Here is an 18466-nt window from a genome sequence, read left to right on the forward strand (position 1 = left end):
TATGTTTTTTCTACTATCACTCCTGTGATAACTCCAATTATGTCTATGTGTTCAGTGGAAGTTGTTAACAAATCTCACTGATGTGCTCCTATATTTTTTTAACTTTTTTTTCCCGCGTTTCATTTTAAGTAATTTCTATTGCTACATCTTCATGTTCACTAAGCTTTACATCTACAATGTCTAACCTGCCATTAATTCCATCTAGAATATGTTTCATCTCTAGAGATTCAATTTGGATTTCACATCTCTCACATTTGAATCTTTCCTCTAGCTTGATGCACATCTGGAAAATCCTGATAATAGCCGTTTTAATTTCCTAGTCTGCAAATTCTAACATCCATGTAGGTTCTGGATGGATTTTGGCAAATTGATATTACTTCTCATTATGACCATACTCTACTCCTTATTTACAGAAAATGTTTGAAGAAGAATATTTGATTAGGTGTGAATTTTACCATACTGAGTGCTTAGTATTTTTGTAGTCTTATAAATATTGTTGAACTTTGCTCTTGGATGTTTGAACCTCCTGGATGTTGATTTTATGATTTATCCACCAGGACTAGGGCATTTAGTCTATAGCTAATTATTCCCCACTACTGAAGAAGGAACTGTTCTAAGTACTCTAACCATTGTCTCATAGAGTCTGTGGTCCTCCATTCTGGTTTGAGGGAAAGGAAGTATTTATGGGGTTGTGTGCACTCTCAGTATCATTCTTTCTAATTGTTTTGGGTGACTCCCTTCTCTAGCCTCCTGCACATTCCTCATATGCATATGCTGACCAGTATTCTAATGAAAATCTGAGAGAGGCCCTCTGAAGATATCCAGAGTATCTTCTGAGTTCTGCATACAGCATTCTTCCCTCCTCTCTCTAGCCCTGGGAACCCTAGCCATCTTGGTCTTCCCAGAAGCTCAATCCCATCTCAATTTAAGAAGTCTATCTGGCTATACCAAAACAAAACAAAACAAAAAACAAAACAACCTCCCTGAAATAGCAACCTGTGGAAATCTAACAAAGTTCTTCTTTTGGGGACTACTCATATTTTGTTATCTGATGTCCAGTATCTTGAAAACCATTGTTTAATATATTTTATTCTGTTTTTTAGTTCTTTTCAGGAAGGAGGCTTAATCAGGTTCCTGCTAGTCCCTCTTGGCTGGAAACGGAAGTCTCAATTTAGTTTTAAGCATGATGAGTCTTGAATAACTATTTTAGAAAATCACACACATAAATAATCTCTGGGTATATGAATTCAGAGGTGTAATATGAAATTTACATACCAAATACATTTCCCTAGGCCAGATGACAAAAGAATACAAAAATAGCAAGCCATCTCTTTTGTCAGATTGGCGCCACATACCTTTTTATCATTCACTGACACACTACAGTTCTACAGAGTGGGAATATATATTGACTTCGGCAGTGTTGTGTTTCACTTAAAGTTTTCGTTAAGTTCATGAGTTTTGAGGTTATATCACTTGCGTTCAAACCGTACTTTCTCCCTTTATTATCTGGTGAATTTGGGCAAAATGCTTTGCCTCTTTGTTCCTCAGTTTCCTTATCTGTTAATGTCATGCTAAAAAAAATGGTATCTCTGAGTTGTATTAATTCCTCTCAAGCACTTATCATAGTAAATGTCCAATAACTATCATTTTTCCCAATATTACATAATTTTCCTTTCCAAATTAATACTAGCTATCTCATTTTACACATACAAAAATCATAATCTCAGTGAAAACACACAAACATAATATACCCATTGCTATTATCTAGTTGACATGCAATGAGTTATGAATGGTGTCTCTGTCTCAGTTTCTCCACCCTCCACTCCTTTTTGTTTGATACTCCAGAGTAACCTCTCTTAGAGAATTACTTTCAAGTACAATAGTCCTTCGCGATCCCTCTCCACAGTGCCCGCTGACCAGAGGGCAGCCTCTCGACTTGGCATTCCAGACTTTGTATATTAAGGTCCAAGTCTAGTGGCCCAGTCTCACCTTCTACTCTTCCATTTCATTCACTGTGTCTTAAAGTCTCTATAATAAATAAGCCTGCACGAGCATCCAAGGCCCTCTACCACGTCTGTAGTTTGTTTTATCCTATTTCTTCTACTTGGAAGCCCAATGCTTGTGCAGACCCATAACTAGCATGTCTTGCACTTTGCACTGTGTAGAGAAGAAGGAACACAAAGGCAGCTTCAGATAAAAAGCTCTGCTCTTCACAGGTTCACTGACGCACAGGCCAGCAGTCAACACCATGATGAAGAAAACTATTCTAGAGGAATGGAATACATGACAGGTAGATAAAAGGACAGCAGGCTTAATTTTGCCTCAAAAGTAAACTGAGGCAGGGGATGGATGGTGGCCAAGGAAAGCTTCACAGAGGAACTATTCTCTGGACTGTTGGAAGACCCTCCCCAAACTCATTCTGTGAGACTGAACAATATGCAAGACTGTTGATTACAAGTATGCTGAGCAAAATAAACCTTACATATATATCAGTTCCACTGTGAAATGCTCACAAATAGACCTTGTGCACCAGGAAGCAGGGACTAAGACCAAAGACACCAGTGAAATACTGAGTAACTACTGATAACAATGCTGGTATTTAGAGCACAAGTATGTCAAAGCAAGATAAGTAGGATCTAAAAGTTCAAATACATAATATGCAAGGTAATGATAATGATACACAATATCTTTCAGTTTATTTTTGTGTATGATCCCAAAGAACCCCACAAAAGGTAAAGCAATGAAGCTTAGATTATTCACAACTGACACACCCTGATCTGATACAGTCCCAGCAACTGGGAATTATCTCTCTCACCCAAGACAATTTTGCCTAAGAGAGCATATCGTATCTCGTTTTTATTTTCCACAGTGCTAGCTGATCATTCAATGTGCACTTACTGTACCACACCCTGGCTAGGTATTTTGTTTCTCATTTAATTCTCATACCAGGAAGGTGAGCCTCTCTTAAAATACAGCGTTTATTCTCAATAAGAACAGCATGAAACTTTATTTGTACGACTTAAGCAACTGATAAAATCCTCTACTCCCCATTCAAAATTTCATTTTTGACTATTCCATTTTCAACAGTCAGCCACCATATCTACTTTTTTTTTGATAACTGGGCAGAACAATTGAAAGAGATTAGCATCAATGATTATTATTTATTGGATGCGAAATGTTATATTGTGTCATATAAGTCACAAAAATAAGAAGAACATGATAGACCCGTATTTTATATGCAGAAACAAGGATGAGGGAGGGCAATCACATTTCCAAGGTCTTACGGGTCTTAATATTCAGTTCTGATTCTGACTACACCCTGTTTTCTTAAAACAAATATCACTTAGTGGCTGTCTACCACATGCTAGTCACTCTGCCTCTTACATATCAGGACCCTAACACATTATTGCTTTTAATCCTTCCAACAATTTCATGAAATAATTGCAGGTCCACAGTCCTTTATCTGGATACAGATGTTATTTAGGAATTTATAATATCTGGGATTTTTTGACATACACTTGATCCTTGAACAACACAGAAGTTAGGGGCACTAATCCCAGTATAGTTGAAAATTCACATATAACTTTTGATTCCCCCAACTTAACCATCTGCAGCCTATTATTTGACCAAAAGCCTTATCGGTAACACAAGCAATTGATTAACACATATTTTGTATGTAATGTATATTACACACTATATTTTTACAATTAAGTAAGCTAAGAGGAAAGAAAATGTTATTAAGAAAATCGTAAGGAAGAGAAAATACATTTACAGTACTAAACTGTTATTTACGGAAACAAATCCACATATAATTGTACCTGCAGAATGCATACCTATGTTGTTCAAGGGTCACATATACAGAGTGCACATGCATATTTTATTATTACTTTTGAATGAATCCTATGTAACATTTCATTGTATTTAATTCATGCGTGTGTGTGTGCACGTGTGTGTGCACGTGTGTGTGTGTGTGTGTGTGTGTGTGTATGAGCAGTAGTTCTGCTGAGGTTCCACACCAGTTAGTCCCTAATGTCTTCCAACTTCATGTTAAAATAGGAAAAGAGGAAATTATTTACAGAGTTACACAAATATAAAACATGTTAATGATTTAAATTTTCTATTGCAGGTTTCCCTGCCTCTAGGTAGATAAACCAAAAACAAAGAAATGTATAAATAAGGGCACTTAGAGCTGGGATGAATGAAAACACTCACTGCATTAATTCAAAGGAGTTTCATAAATAAAGCATCCAAGTCTAACAGGCTGCCAACACATTTGATCTTACCTCACAGATCTGAACAGCAGAGATTTAAAGCAAAGACTGAGAAGTGGGAACCCCAGCTTCTCCCATATCAATCAATGATTATCTCTCAGATGCATACCCTTCCTTTCTAGAACCAAGCGTCTCCACTCCTAGTATGAACATTACACCTTGCTTTTCTCTCATCCATTCTCTCTTTCTTCCCTTCCTTCTTTTTTGCTTTGCACTGTCTGCTTTTTTGCTCTCATTTTCTTTCCCTTCTGTTCTTAATGGCATTCAAGATAAGGATGTCATCTGAGCTAGTGCCAAAAAGTAAAGTTCCCACACATCTTTTGGTATTTCTCTGATGCCCATTTAAGGCTAAGTTTAGCTTAGAGAGTGCAAGGTTATAAAATGTTCTGAACAGCCTCACGAGTACAGAAATGTGTGTGTGTGCGTGTGTGTGTGTGTGCATGCGTGCGTGTGGACGCACGTGAGTTAGACATCTGTGGTTGGTAACATTCTCTGTTCCTTCTAATTTCATTCTTGCTAAATCTTTAGAGGGCAGAGAAAGGCAGACATCTTATTTCTATAAAACAAGTTCAGCTCAGTGACTGTGGTAATTGGTAATTAAGTATGAAGTTTAAATAATGTTATTTAGCAAAAAGTCAATCATTCTGTATCTTGTAATATCATTACAAGAATTAGTCCAAAACACTTCTCTCACTATAATGAGTAGTATTTTTTTCACTCAGATTAACTGAGGGAAGGCTTTTCTAATTCTGTCTTAATCAGGAAGAATTTCTGAGTTCTCACGTAAAGTTGTTCCTACTACTATTATGGTATTTACATAGTGCATTACTTTTTAAATTTTTTTTTAACGTTTATTTTTTTTAATGTTCATTTATTTTTGAGACAGAGAGAGACAGAGCATGAATGGGGGAGGGTCAGAGAGAGAGGGAGACACAAAATCCGAAACAGGCTCCAGGCTCTGAGCAGTCAGCACAGAGCCCGACGTGGGGCTCGAACTCACATACCGCGAGATCGTGACCTGAGCCGAAGTCGGATGCCCAACCGACTGAGCCACCCAGGCGCCCCAGTGCATTACTTTTTAATGTTTAAGTAGATGATCACCACTGTCCTTTAAATAGTTTGCTTCTTACTAACAGAAGAGTTATATAATTTTTCTTTGCAGCTTGAGTTCCAACTACTTAGCCTAACAATAAGCACTCAAAAGATACACGATAAATAAATGTTTATAAAAATACTTTACTTAAAAATAAAAATTACCCTCCTATATATTCTCACTTATGGTTAAAAAAGTATAAAGAAATAAAATCTCAACAGCTCTAAGGAAAAAACTATAGATATTTATAAGATTTGGGAGTACTGAAAGACTTTCTAAACACAGTATCAAAGGAGTAAGTCATTAAAAAAAAGCCTTTTTAGAGGGAAATAAACAGAATATATCAAAAGTTTTACATTTTCACATACTCAACAACTCAGCAGTTGCATTTGTATGCTAAATCCTAAGAATAAAATCCGGGGCATATATTTACCTGCGTAGATTCTTATCACATAATTGCTAAAATATAAACAAGCCAACAAAAAAAGGAAAACCTGGAAGTGACCCTAAATGTCAGCTAATAGAGAAATAGAAGGCAGTCAGCTCTATCACAGGAATTGAGTTTAAGGTCTTAAATTAGATTGTGTGATATTCTCCTGTCCTTATACTCCCCACTGCTACTCTAAGTTTGACCTGGGCAAAGTTCCCTCATCTGTGACATCAAGAAAGTAACGTTACAAACATGGCATGATTGTACAGAATGTAATGAACAGCCCTCATTGATATGATATGCAAGGAAACTATATAGGTCTACAAAGTAATGTATTTCATAACAGCAATGAGAAGCAGGATACAAGTAGATTTCATGTTACAGAACAGTGGATTCCAGTAAGAATGGAAAGATCCCATGCTTCGTAAACATTATATGTGTAGTAGAAAAAAAGATTCAAAGCATATCCTCCAAAATGTTATAAAATGATTCATTCTGACTGGAGGAATTATAAATACTTGCATATTTTTGTTTATTTTCTAAATTGCTTTGTAATAAATGTGTATTTCTTTTAGATAACAAAATTACAATGGAAGGAATGTTTTCTAAAAACTATCGCTTATACTTTTCTTGGAAGTATCAAATCCACTGTGTATAGAATTTCCCCTAATATGCCAGATTCTTCTCACACCACGCTTCCTTATATTCCTGGTCACACTAATTTGCTGTTACTTCATGGGCTGAACCAAACCACTGCACATACTTTATTATAAATTCCAATTTATTAATGTTGATTCATACATGCATCAATTATTTCTGAACAAACTTAGGTCTGGTCTACCCAACTCCTACAACTCAGGAAAACCCTAGCTTTGCCTGCCTCTGTTCTTATTCTTGGGAGACATGGTCTGAGTAGGCTATATAGCTGCCCCAGTTACTTTACTACCCAAAATGTGGGTGGATGAACAAAAATACATAGAATAACTCAATAGCTTATAATTAGATTTCAAGTTTCATTACACAACTTAAAGATGGTGGCTGCCTCTTTCTAGAGAAGTCACCATGACCATATTCCCACTGAATTAGACAATAAGGGATGGGCTATCTGTCTGCTAAATGTTCAGTTTAGGCAGGACCATAATCATACGAAGGATGAATAACCAGGGTTCCAACAATGAAATCCTGCCTCACAACAGGGTGAGTGAGTGAGAGCCCTGTGACCAGGGGTATTCAAGCAGAGGGTAAGTAACTCCTCTACATGCTTTCAGATACTGAGATCATGTATTGGGTCCTACAACTGGATGATTTTATGAAAGTTATCCTAAAGTGAAATCCATCCATATTTCACTTTGCACAAAGGCTTCAAAGTTTACATTTTATAAACTTTAACATTTGCAACTTGATCTCACCTTTCTAAAAAGGGGTTTCAGATTCACAAGTGCAATTTTTCTTAAAAACGTCAATATATTAAAAAGTAAATCCCCAATCCTCCTTTTTGAAGGATTTACTGAAAAGTGTACATTTTAGAGGAAATGTCAGTAAATATAAGAATATTTGAAGTTTCACCAAATGTATCTACTTTTTAAAGAAAGTCATGTTTACGTGACCAAAAAAAAGTGTGTTGTAGTAATTTATGGATAATTTAGAAGAGTCTATAATATACTTCTAACAGATGTTCCTTTTATAAGCCTTAAGGAAAATCCAAGATGTCAGCAATCATTTAAGTCAAAGAAGGTGAAATAGGGACTTTGGGCTGGCTGCATTTGTAATCAAGTAATCACCATATCTTGTCCAGAAACCCCTTAGGTAAGTTCATTTCTTGCCTGCCTGCCCCCTTCAAGTCTCTACTGATAAATAAGAAGGTACATTATAAATGTTAGGGGGAAAAAAAGCACCAGGTCTTGATATATGATGCTAATTCCATTTCTGTGTATTCTCAGGTATACATAAAGTGCCATATTTATCTTCTTTCAAATGCCATCTGTTTGAAGAGACAAGCCAAAAAGAATGGAGTCCCTTCATGTGCCTTGGACACAGCTGGGTTGTCTGCCTTCTACAATCAGCAGTGGCCCTAAGAACTCTTTAATGCTAAATATAAAAAAGATCATTGTCCATATCAGCAAGAGGGAGAAAAGAACTCCAAAGAGGCTCCACTAACCCACCACAAAGGCTCAAGTTAAATGCCATAATCATGCCAGCCACTCAGTTACCACTCAGTCTCTGTCTCCAGTCCAGAAACCAGTCTGCCAGAAGCCCAGAGAGCTGGAAAAGCAGCCGTGTTTTATCATACAACTGATTCCCAGATGTCAATTTAAAGGAAAATTATATGTACCCTACATTAAGGAGGAAAAAGATCCCTCATTGTATAAAAGTCTTTTTTTTTCTTTTAAGAGAACAAGGAACATATATTTTGAAACTCCGTAACTGAAAAAGACAATACAAACTACAAATGTTAACAGGGCACTTGCCCCTATTCACTAAGCTCAACATAAATAAATTATTCCTTTTGTATTTGTGTAGACAATGCTTCCTAAGAAAAATCATGAACTCTACTTTTAGTGAGATTAGCTATTACACATTTAAATATTCCAGAAAATATCTTCTAAAAGCACGTAAATTCATATTTGCAATACAAGAACGGAAATTGCTAAGTTTTTTTTTTTTTAAGGAATGAAGTTTTAGAATTTCACCCAAAGGGTAGTAACTAAAAAGATTTTTAAGAAACAAACCCATGTTTTTAAACATTAAAAAAAATTAAAAGAAGGAAAAAAGTTGGGGGCACCTGGGTGGCTCAGTCAGTTGAGCATCTGACTTCAGTTCAGGTCATGATCTCACAATTTGTGGGTTCGAGCCCTGCGTCGGGTTCTGTGCTGACAGCTCAGAGCCTGAAGCCTTCTTCAGATCCTGTGTCTCCCTCTCTCTGCCCCTCCCCCGCTTGCATGCACACAAGCACGTCCTCTCTCTCTCTCTCTCTCTCTCTCTGTCTCTCTCAAAAATAAACGTTAAAAAAATTTTTTAAGAAACAAATTCATGTTTTAAAAAGTATCCTTTAGGTCCATTCATTAACTAATTAATTTTGTAATTTCTTCTGAAAACATGCTACTGTACATGTGAAATATATGTAAGTCTTTATTGGATTCCCATAAATTTAGTAAGGACTAACAAATCTAATGAATGAATAACTGTTGAGAATAATGATGTAATGCCTGGAAGCCTCTGACTTGAAACTGCCCAATTCCTTCGCCAATTAGGAACTGAACTTGAAATCTGCTTAGGATGAAAGAACTGCCAAAGTTGCATGACTTCCAGAAAAATGAACATCATTCCACCAATTATAATTATGTTTGAAAGTTTAAATTGAACTACTATCCATGCTATAGTATTTAAATAAACTTAACATTATGTAGGAAATTTGTATCATTCCATTCTCAACAACTTACCTTTTTATGCTAACATTTCACAATTAATTCTTTTTCCCAAAATAAAAGCATATGGGAAAGACATTTAAATTTATCCTAAGTATATCTATAAACTCTGTCATTTGTGGAATGTACTTCAGTCCCAAGAAATCTCAATTACTTCAGGAATAATATAAATATGGCAATATATACACACATACCAGCGTATGCTAAATGGCTGCATATATCTTACTTTTCAAACTTCGCTGTAGGATTCGTTTCTCAGTTTCTTCTCAAGATTTAATCCAAATACTATGATACAGTTTTCGTCAGGGTAATGAGTATACATTTTTAAATAGAAGGTTTCTTTGCAGTTTAAAGTCTCTCTATATAAATGGTCAACCACTATTTATCTGTAATACTTCAATGACATAGCTTCAGATACTCTAGCGTTCTGCAACAAAGAAAGTGCTCTACAAGTTGGGATGCTATGACAATGCCTGGGGAAACAGAGGATGTATGTCATTATGAGTGATTATGTAATACTGCTTTCAGTTTAAGCTTATTTTTACTCATATAGTTAGTTCAGTGTTAGTTATTTATCACATTTTATAAGATTAAACATCTTTGACATGCCACTCTCACCCATTTGCTACCAAGACGCCATTTAATAGTTCATTTAGGGCATCGGCCCTGGAGATTTTCAGCAGTCTATAGGTCATGAGTTTAAGTGCTATTCATATTATGGTAAACTGGTTTCACATAGGCTTGTCTGACCGTTCACATGATAAAGCAGACAATGCTGGATGCCTACTGACCAGTCATTCCTCCACTCCTTTTCTCCTGCCCAACAGAACTTCCACTGGCCTCCCAAACGGAGGTCACTCTGATGGAGAAAACTGACATTCTTCAGCTGTTGTTAGTTATGTCTCATAATCTTACATCTCAAGTTCTAGACATAGTCAATGACGAATAAAAGTATTATTTCCTTAGAAAAATTCTCATTGGATAACAAAAAATTACATGTTGTTACAGCAAAAGAGGCTCCTCCAAAGGGAGGTTCTCACTTCTCTTTTCTTACCTCTTTCACACTGCGGACCAGTGAATCCATAAACACAAGCACAGCGGTTGGGTCCAATGCAGCGTCCACCATTCTGACATCCGTTTTCACAGACAGCTGCACACAAAACACAGCAAGAAGCTCATTAAACAGTAAATCTCCAAGTACAGTTGACCTCTGAAGAGCACAGGTCTGAACTGCACTGGTCCACTCCGATGCAGAGATTTTTTGATAAATACGGTACAGGACTGTAAATGTATTTTCTCTTCCTTGGGATTTCCTTAATAACGTTTTCTTTCCTACAGCATACTTTAAGAATATAGCATATGATACATGTAACATACAAAATATGTGCTAATCGAATATTTACGTGATCAGTAAGCCTTCCCATTAACTATTAGCAGTTAGGTTTCTGGGAATTCAAAAGTTACATACTTAGATTTTCAACTGCAGGGGGGGTTGACATCCCCCACCCAAGACCCATGTTGTTCAAGGGTCATCTGTACAATATTTGGTGGAGATTAAACCTATAATGGATCTTACCTCTCAAACAAGCTACAGCTCACATCACCCATTTAAGTAAATATATATGATGTATATTGAGACAAATGCCTACACAATCAATTTAAGTCACACTGTTAGGCACAGGTTCGGTAGAAGTTTTTTTGTTTTTTGTTTTTTTTAATCAGAATCACAAAAATTAGCTGGCTCAAATGTTCATACTATCAGAATATGACTATATAATCATCTATTTTAGCTCTATTAGCCCCATAATCGAACATCACAGGTAAGGAGGTGATTAAAATATGGGGAAATGCAGGAAAAAGGGGGCGGACAACAGGTAGCAGAAAGAGAGAGAGAAAAGGGGGAGGTATGTGACATGGAAAAATAAAGAGGATATGGCAACACAGAGAAGGAAAAATCAGAAAAGAAAAAAAGCCCCTCCTAAAAAGACAGGGTGGGGGTAGTCAATAAGAAAAGGGCAAATGTAACATGAAAAGTGAGAGGGAAATACCATCAATTCAGGAATGAAACACCAAAAGAAATAATGAATCTGGAATCTGTAGACAGCACGTAGAGGATATAAAAGCTAAGAAGGGAAAACCTCTCTGTGTCAATATGATAAATATTTTTATTAAAAAATTAACCCACGGTCCAAAATTTTTATGACACACACAGGCAGCCTGCACTCTTTCACTCCTTTCCACTTGGGACCAGGGAAACCAGGATTCAATTCAGCCTCTGTGGGCCCCAGGGAGTCAGAACTGACCCTGAGCCACTCCCCTCCCCCACTGCACCACCCTCAGCAGCCAGGACCACAAAAAGGAAACCATTCTGCAGATTCCCTGAAAAACAAGTATTCCTACTAATTCTCCTGACAGCAGCTGAATCTAAGAATCATGCCTTCTCCAAGAAAAAATACTAAGAGCTTGTCGGTCAACCCACCCACTTTGTTGAATATCAACAATGTCCTCATAGATGAAAAGGACTGCATTCTATGACTCATGCTCAAAAAACAGAACTTAAGACATTAAAGCAAAGTGAGGGGGCAAAGCACATCTATGTGCCCTTCAAATGAAGTACATATCAAAAAAGAGAAGCTCAATAAATAAACTGATATCTAAATATGCAATAACGTTGCTATTTCCTTACTGGGAACGTTCAGCTGGTTTACCTATTTTCATCCACACTACTCCAAGTGGCTTCTGTTCTGCTGACAGTACAAAACCAGAACATACTCTGAAACAAAAGATGTCTTCATCTTAAAGCACCACTGTGCTAATAGCTTTAAGATTCTTTGTCTACAGCAGGCTTTGCTCAAAGGCAAGAAGTAGTCTACGTCCATCTGCACAATTAGGCCTGTGTAAGAACTACACCTTTCGGGTTTTTCCCTTGTCCCAAGCTGAGTTCTGCACAGCACTTCCTACTCGTTACTGTCTGGAAATATGGGCTAGGCAATCAATTAGGTGAAGAAATACGAAGGATAAAGGAAATAAAGGTCATGAGAAGTATGAGAAAGATGGGGATGGACAGGAATGTGGAAGAAAACAAAAACCTATCCTAGAACGCCCAGTAGTGTGTAACTCCACAGAAACAACTGCCAGCGTTTGAAGATCTCCACTGCTACAAAGATACACTGCAAAGAGGTGGTCCTTGCCTAATGTAATGAATTATGGTGTGAGAAAACTGCCTGAAACATCAGCAAGCTGTAAGAAACGAAAATGGAAACCACTTTTCCTGACGTGTTCCCTCATGAGACACATGCTAGGCTTTAAGGTGACTGGGGAGAAAACATTCATGGTAGACACTCAGGATTTATCCCTGTGTTAAGTGAAGGAAGAGCTTCTCTCAAGGTTTTCCAAAAACACACTTCCAAATCCCAGGTAGAAGAAGAAGGCTAGATAATCCTGGACTTTCTCCTGGAAAGAACTCGTCCACTACAGATGAAACCTAGTGTAACCTGTTTAGGCTATACTCATGTCTCTTTTCTCATTGTGTGTGTGTGTGTGTGTGTTTTGTTTGAGTTTCTCAGTGGGGAAAACATATTTATTGTTCCTTAGAAAATTCAGGTCACCATACAATATGGTTTGTTATTGTAAGTACTTTTTTTTACAAATTTCTCTATTTTAATTTTTTTTTTATTATTTTTTTTTATTTTTTTTTTAAATTTTTTTTTTTCAACGTTTATTTATTTTTGGGACAGAGAGAGACAGAGCATGAACGGGGGGGGGGGGCAGAGAGAGAGGGAGACACAGAATCGGAAACAGGCTCCAGGCTCTGAGCCATGAGCCCAGAGCCTGACGCGGGGCTCGAACTCACGGACCGCGAGATCGTGACCTGGCTGAAGTCGGACGCTTAACCGACTGCGCCACCCAGGCGCCCCTCTATTTTAATTTTTAACAGGGCAAAAATATCTGCAGATGTAACCTACTTAAACAAAAGATCTTCAAGATCCTCAATAATTTTTTTTTTCTTAAATGTAAAGGGTTCCCATGAACAAAGAGGATGAGACCCACTCGTACAGCTACTGGCTGACATTTCCAGTTTTTGCGTGAGAGTTAGCTCCTTCCACAACAGAGACCAGTTTGCTTGCCTTTGTATCCCCTTTATCTAATGTAGAAGTTGATGTACCTCAGATACAAAAAAAAAATCCTGCAATACATGAAAGTTTTACAATCTTTTTCCACTATTTTGGAAGGCAGAATGCCACAGTGAACAGATGAGCACACCCTAATCAAATCATCTTTCTGATTCTGCTGAAAAAGTGAGTTAATTGTCCCTAGCTTAGAGGGTCCCGCAGATTAAATAAAACAGTGTATAAAACAAAGTGCACAGTAGCTGCACATTGAAGGTGTTCTACAAACTTTAATTCTCCTTCTCTTTTATTCTACAGGGTATTTTATGAAAAATAAGACACGCTCTACAGAATCCAAAGTTTACACTGAGGAACAACAGCAACAGAAGAGAAGCAGGCAGTGCATGTAAAAGTGGAACAAAAAAAGTTATTTTCCTTAAGAATGAGTTATGATAAAAATTATTTCATTTTTTAAACTTTTATTTATTTAAGTCATCTCCACACCCAACATGGGGCTCAAACTCATGACCCCGAGATCAAGAGTTGCATGACCTTCTAACTGAGCCAGCCAGGTGCCCTGAAAGTTATTTTATAAAGTAGTTTTTCTTGTGACAAAATATAATGGAAATGCAAATTTACACTTCAACTGGAGTTGGAAAGAAACGTGAATATGCCTAAATTTCCGCCATGGAAAGAATACTGACCACCCAGGAAAAAAAACAATGCTTACACCTGCTGTGGGATATACAGCAAAAGGCAGTGGAGAAAAATACATGCTACATACTATCCACAGCAACTTCCTAGGGATCTTTATCACAGCCTATAATTAACCTATTATCTATATAAAAATTCAGTCTTGTGCTCCCAAGTTCATATTTCCCTAAGCTCTCTCCTAAGATCTTAGCTCAAACATCTTTCCAATTGGAGGTGGAAGGGACTCCTTGAACTATCAAATGCAAAACAAAATCCTTGCTATTCCATATTTGCAGCCCCACCTAACCCACTCCCTGGCTATTTCCCATTTCAGAAAATGACACTACCATTCACATTCTGGAGCTCCACCCAAACCTCCAGTTGTCATCAGAGGTCTTTGCTTTTTGTTTTTCTCCACCACCACCAACCACCGCACCGCCACCCCCCCTCCCCCCACCGCATGCCCAGCCCGTCAGCACACACTTCCTTCCACAGATTCTACTTCCAAATACAAGCTCAAGGCAGGCACTTATCACATCCTCAATTACACCAGCACCGAGCATGGGCACCACTACCCTGGCTGCTAACTGGCCTTTCATTTTCTCTCTCACTCTTTCTACAACCCAGTTCCAACACAATAGCCAGAATGATGCTTCTAAGTTAATCAGATCATATCATTCCACTCCTCAAACTGCCTCAATGACTCCAAATTTCTCTTCTTGGGGTATAAGGCCCTCTACCACCATCTCAGAACTCACCTCCTACCCTTACCTCCTCTCCTCTCTTTAGCCACATGGGTCTTCTTTCATGGTCTCCAAAATACGCAAAGTCTGTTTGCACCAAACGTCCTGTGAATCTACTTCTCCTTCTGCCTGGAACCCTTTTCCCACTGACCTAAAATGGGACCTTTTGCTCACGGATCTACTCCCAACACCTTGCACAGCATGGAGCTCCCAGGAGTGACTCAATAAACACTGCTGAATGAAATGAATGAGTGCTTTCTAAGGAGGACTGTCCACATTTCTGGGAAGGCAGCTAAGCAGTTTACATGTTTTTATAATCTTCATTTTAGCAAACGTATTTCCAGGACTTTTCTGGATTCACAGGCTGAGAGTTTTTACACCTGCTTCCTTACTCTCAGTACTGTAATTCTCTCTCTCTCTGTCAGACAACTTAGGAAGTGGCTTCCTTACACCATGTTTTGAGCTGATGTCACACCTTGCCACCTTCTTACTTGTTGTGAATGAATTTTTCTGGTTCCATGATTTGCCTGCATCATGTGTCCTATGAACCCTAAGTACTGTGCAAGGATAGTTTTGCCTCAAGAGATATTCAGAGAACAAATTTTCATATATGCTGTTCTTTTTTTTTTTAATTTTTTAATGTTTTTATTTTTTTTTTAATTTTTTTTAGTATTTATTTCTTGAGAAAGAGACAGAGTGTGAGTGGGGGAGGGGCAGAGAGAGAGGGAGACACAGAATCCAAAGCAGGCTCCAGGCTCCGAGCTGTCAGCACAGAGTCCAACGCCAGGCTTGAACTCACGAACTGTGAGATCATGACCTGAGCCAGTCGGACACTTAACTGACTGAGCCACCGAGGCGTCCCTCATATATGCTGCTCTTCTGACCCAGTGCTTTTCCCTTTCCCCTAAATGAAAAATGTGGGGACATTGGTAGGATTTGGCACAGAGACAGAAGAACATAAAAGTGCCTCCTGTAGGAAGAGAAACTACTTTCCATCCCTTTACTTTCCATTTCTGTGAGGAACAGGGAAGGGACACACTAACACACTCTTTCTGCAGAACCTTCAGGAAAATACACACACACACACACACACACACACACACACACACACACACACACACACATACCCAGACAGATGTATCAGCTGAATTCAGGCTGAAAGCAGCTAGTTTCATAATAGATTTGAGTAAATACTCTGAAAGAACAGTAGAGGCAGGCTCTTCCCCCCTATAATTGTAAAGCAATCATCATTCTCCCCTATAGACCAAAAGGCTGAGTTTAAAGGATAATTGTGTCTCTTCCCTTACTACTCAACTCTATAAAATAGGAATACAATCAGATCTCCTAACATTTCTGTATACGTACAAAAAAGGTATAAATCAGCCTCCTTACTATGTTCACGAAAGGTTTCTTTTAGTGGTTATAAACTGGGGTCCATTGTATAAAATTTAGAAACTACCTAAATGTATGAAGAAAATATAGAAAAAAAAAATCATCCATGAAAAAAGAAACTTTGCTACGATTTCTGTTCCACTGTTGTCCAGCTATTTCCTGCTCCTGCCTGGCCAAACGTGGCCCAAAAAAGTTGTTAAACTGGCATCTCTTATTCCCACAAGGAAAGTGGCCTCAGTGCAGTGTACTCTCTCAAATTCCTTAATGCTCCACTTCCCAAACTTGTCAATCTCAGATTATCTTAACATCTGTAGCCATACCTGAAAGCCACCTACAAAAGGGATCTGTAAACTACAGCCCACAGGTCAGATCTGGCCCACAACCTGTTTTTGTACTGCCCGTGAGTCAAGAAAGGTTTTAACATTTTTCTATGGTTGAAGAATCAAAAGAACAGTCATATTTTTGTGACACATGGAAATGGTATAAAATTCAAATTTCTGTGTCCAAAAATAAAGTTTTGCTGAAACACAGCCAAATTCTTTCATTTACATATGGTTTATGGTCATGCTTGCACCGTAATAGAAGAGCTAAGTAGTTGTGAGAAAGACCACAAAGTTTAAAATATTATCTGGCCTTTACCGAAAATGATGGCCGACTCCTGACCTGAACAAAGTATTTTTCTTCAAGTTGATTCACCTACTTATATTAAATTATTTTTTTTTCAACGTTTATTTATTTTTGGGACAGAGAGAGACAGAGCATGAACGGGGGAGGGGCAGAGAGAGAGGGAGACACAGAATCGGAAACAGGCTCCAGGCTCCGAGCCATCAGCCCGGAGCCCGACGCAGGGCTCGAACTCACAAACCGTGAGATCGTGACCTGAGCTGAAGTCGGACGCTCAACCGACTGTGCCACCCAGGCGCCCCAATATTAAATTATTTTAAAAGAAAACTTCATAGCATTTGTAAATAGAAAGGTGTATTACCCTAAATGGGAGGCAGACCTAAAAATAACTACAATCACAAGAAGATACCACTTCACACCCAGTAGGATAACTATCTCACTCACACACACACACGCAAACAAAAAGCCGAAGTGTTGGTGAGAAGGTGGAGAAATCAGAATCCTTGTACGCTGCTGGTGGGAATGTAAAACAGTGCAGCCACTAACAAAAACAGTAAGGCAGCTCTTCCAATCAAAAAGAGAATCAGCATATGAGCCACGAATTCTACTTCTAGGCATGCACTCAAAAGAATGGAGAGCAGGGACTCAAGGGGTGTTTGTGCATCTATAGCCACAACGGCCAAAAGACAGCAGAACCTCAAGTGTCCATTCATGGACGAATAGACAAAAACAAAAGAGGGTCGATACATACGGTGGAATGTTCACCAGCCTTAAAGATGAAGGAAATTCTAACCCATGTTCTAACACAGAGGAAACTTGAACACGTTATGCTAAGCAAAATAAGCTCATTACAAAAGGACAAGTACCGTGTGATTCCACTTACTTGAGGTATTGAGAGTCAGTCAAATGTACATACACAGAAAGCACAATGGTGGTTGCCAGGAGACAGGGTGAGGGAGAAATGGGGGGGGGGTCAGTGTTTAATGAGTACAGTTTTACTTGTGTACCTCAAAAACAAAGTTCTGAAGATGGATGGTGGTGATGATTACAAAACAGTTGTGAAAGTACTCAATCCTACTCAACTGTACACTTAAAAATGGTTAAAACAGGGGCGCCTGGGTGGCTCGGTTAAGTGTCTTCATTTTGGCTCAGGTTATGATCTCAAGGTTCATGAGATCGAGCCCTATGTCGGGCTCTGTACTTGGGACAGCAGGGAGCCTGCTTGGAATTCTTTCTCTCTGCAACCCCACCTCCCCTCAAAAACAAATAAATAAACTTTTGAAAAAATGGATAAAATAGTAAATTTTATGCTTCATACAAAGTGAAAACAACTTTCTAAATCTTTTGAAGCTCTAACAAAAGTAAAATAAGATTAGCTTAAGCAAGGTAGATACTCTTGCACTTCTACCGTTTCGTTTTTCTATATTAAAAGGATTGATGACAGGGGAGCATGAGTGGCTCAGTCAGTTAAGTGCCCAACTCTTGATATGGGCTCAGGTCATGATCCCAGGGTTCTGAGATTGAGCCTTGTGTTTAAGATTCTCTCTCTCTCCCTTTGCCCCTCTCCCTCCTTGTGCATGCACTCTCTCTTAGATAGATAGATAGATAGATAGATAGATAGATAGATAGATAGTAAAATGCTGATGAAAAATTCTTAGGGAGGTCTCAAAGATCAGCAGCAAACGG

General features: G+C 38.3%; 1 protein-coding gene across 1 annotated transcript in view; it reads right to left on the bottom strand.

Annotated features, from left to right (window-relative positions):
* The window catches only part of FBN2 (fibrillin 2), a 256875-nt gene that overhangs the window by 228372 nt on the left and 10037 nt on the right, over window positions 1–18466 (bottom strand). The window contains exon 5 of the mRNA XM_047094456.1: window positions 10274–10369. Within this exon, the coding sequence (XP_046950412.1) occupies window positions 10274–10369 (96 nt within the window). The remainder of the gene's footprint in view (window positions 1–10273; window positions 10370–18466) is intronic.

The sequence above is a fragment of the Lynx rufus genome, unplaced genomic scaffold (assembly GCF_022079265.1).
Source record: "Lynx rufus isolate CCGP_SWC_20201006 ecotype Redwood Valley unplaced genomic scaffold, mLynRuf1.p SCAF_1, whole genome shotgun sequence".
NCBI classification, from domain to species: Eukaryota; Metazoa; Chordata; class Mammalia; order Carnivora; family Felidae; genus Lynx; species Lynx rufus.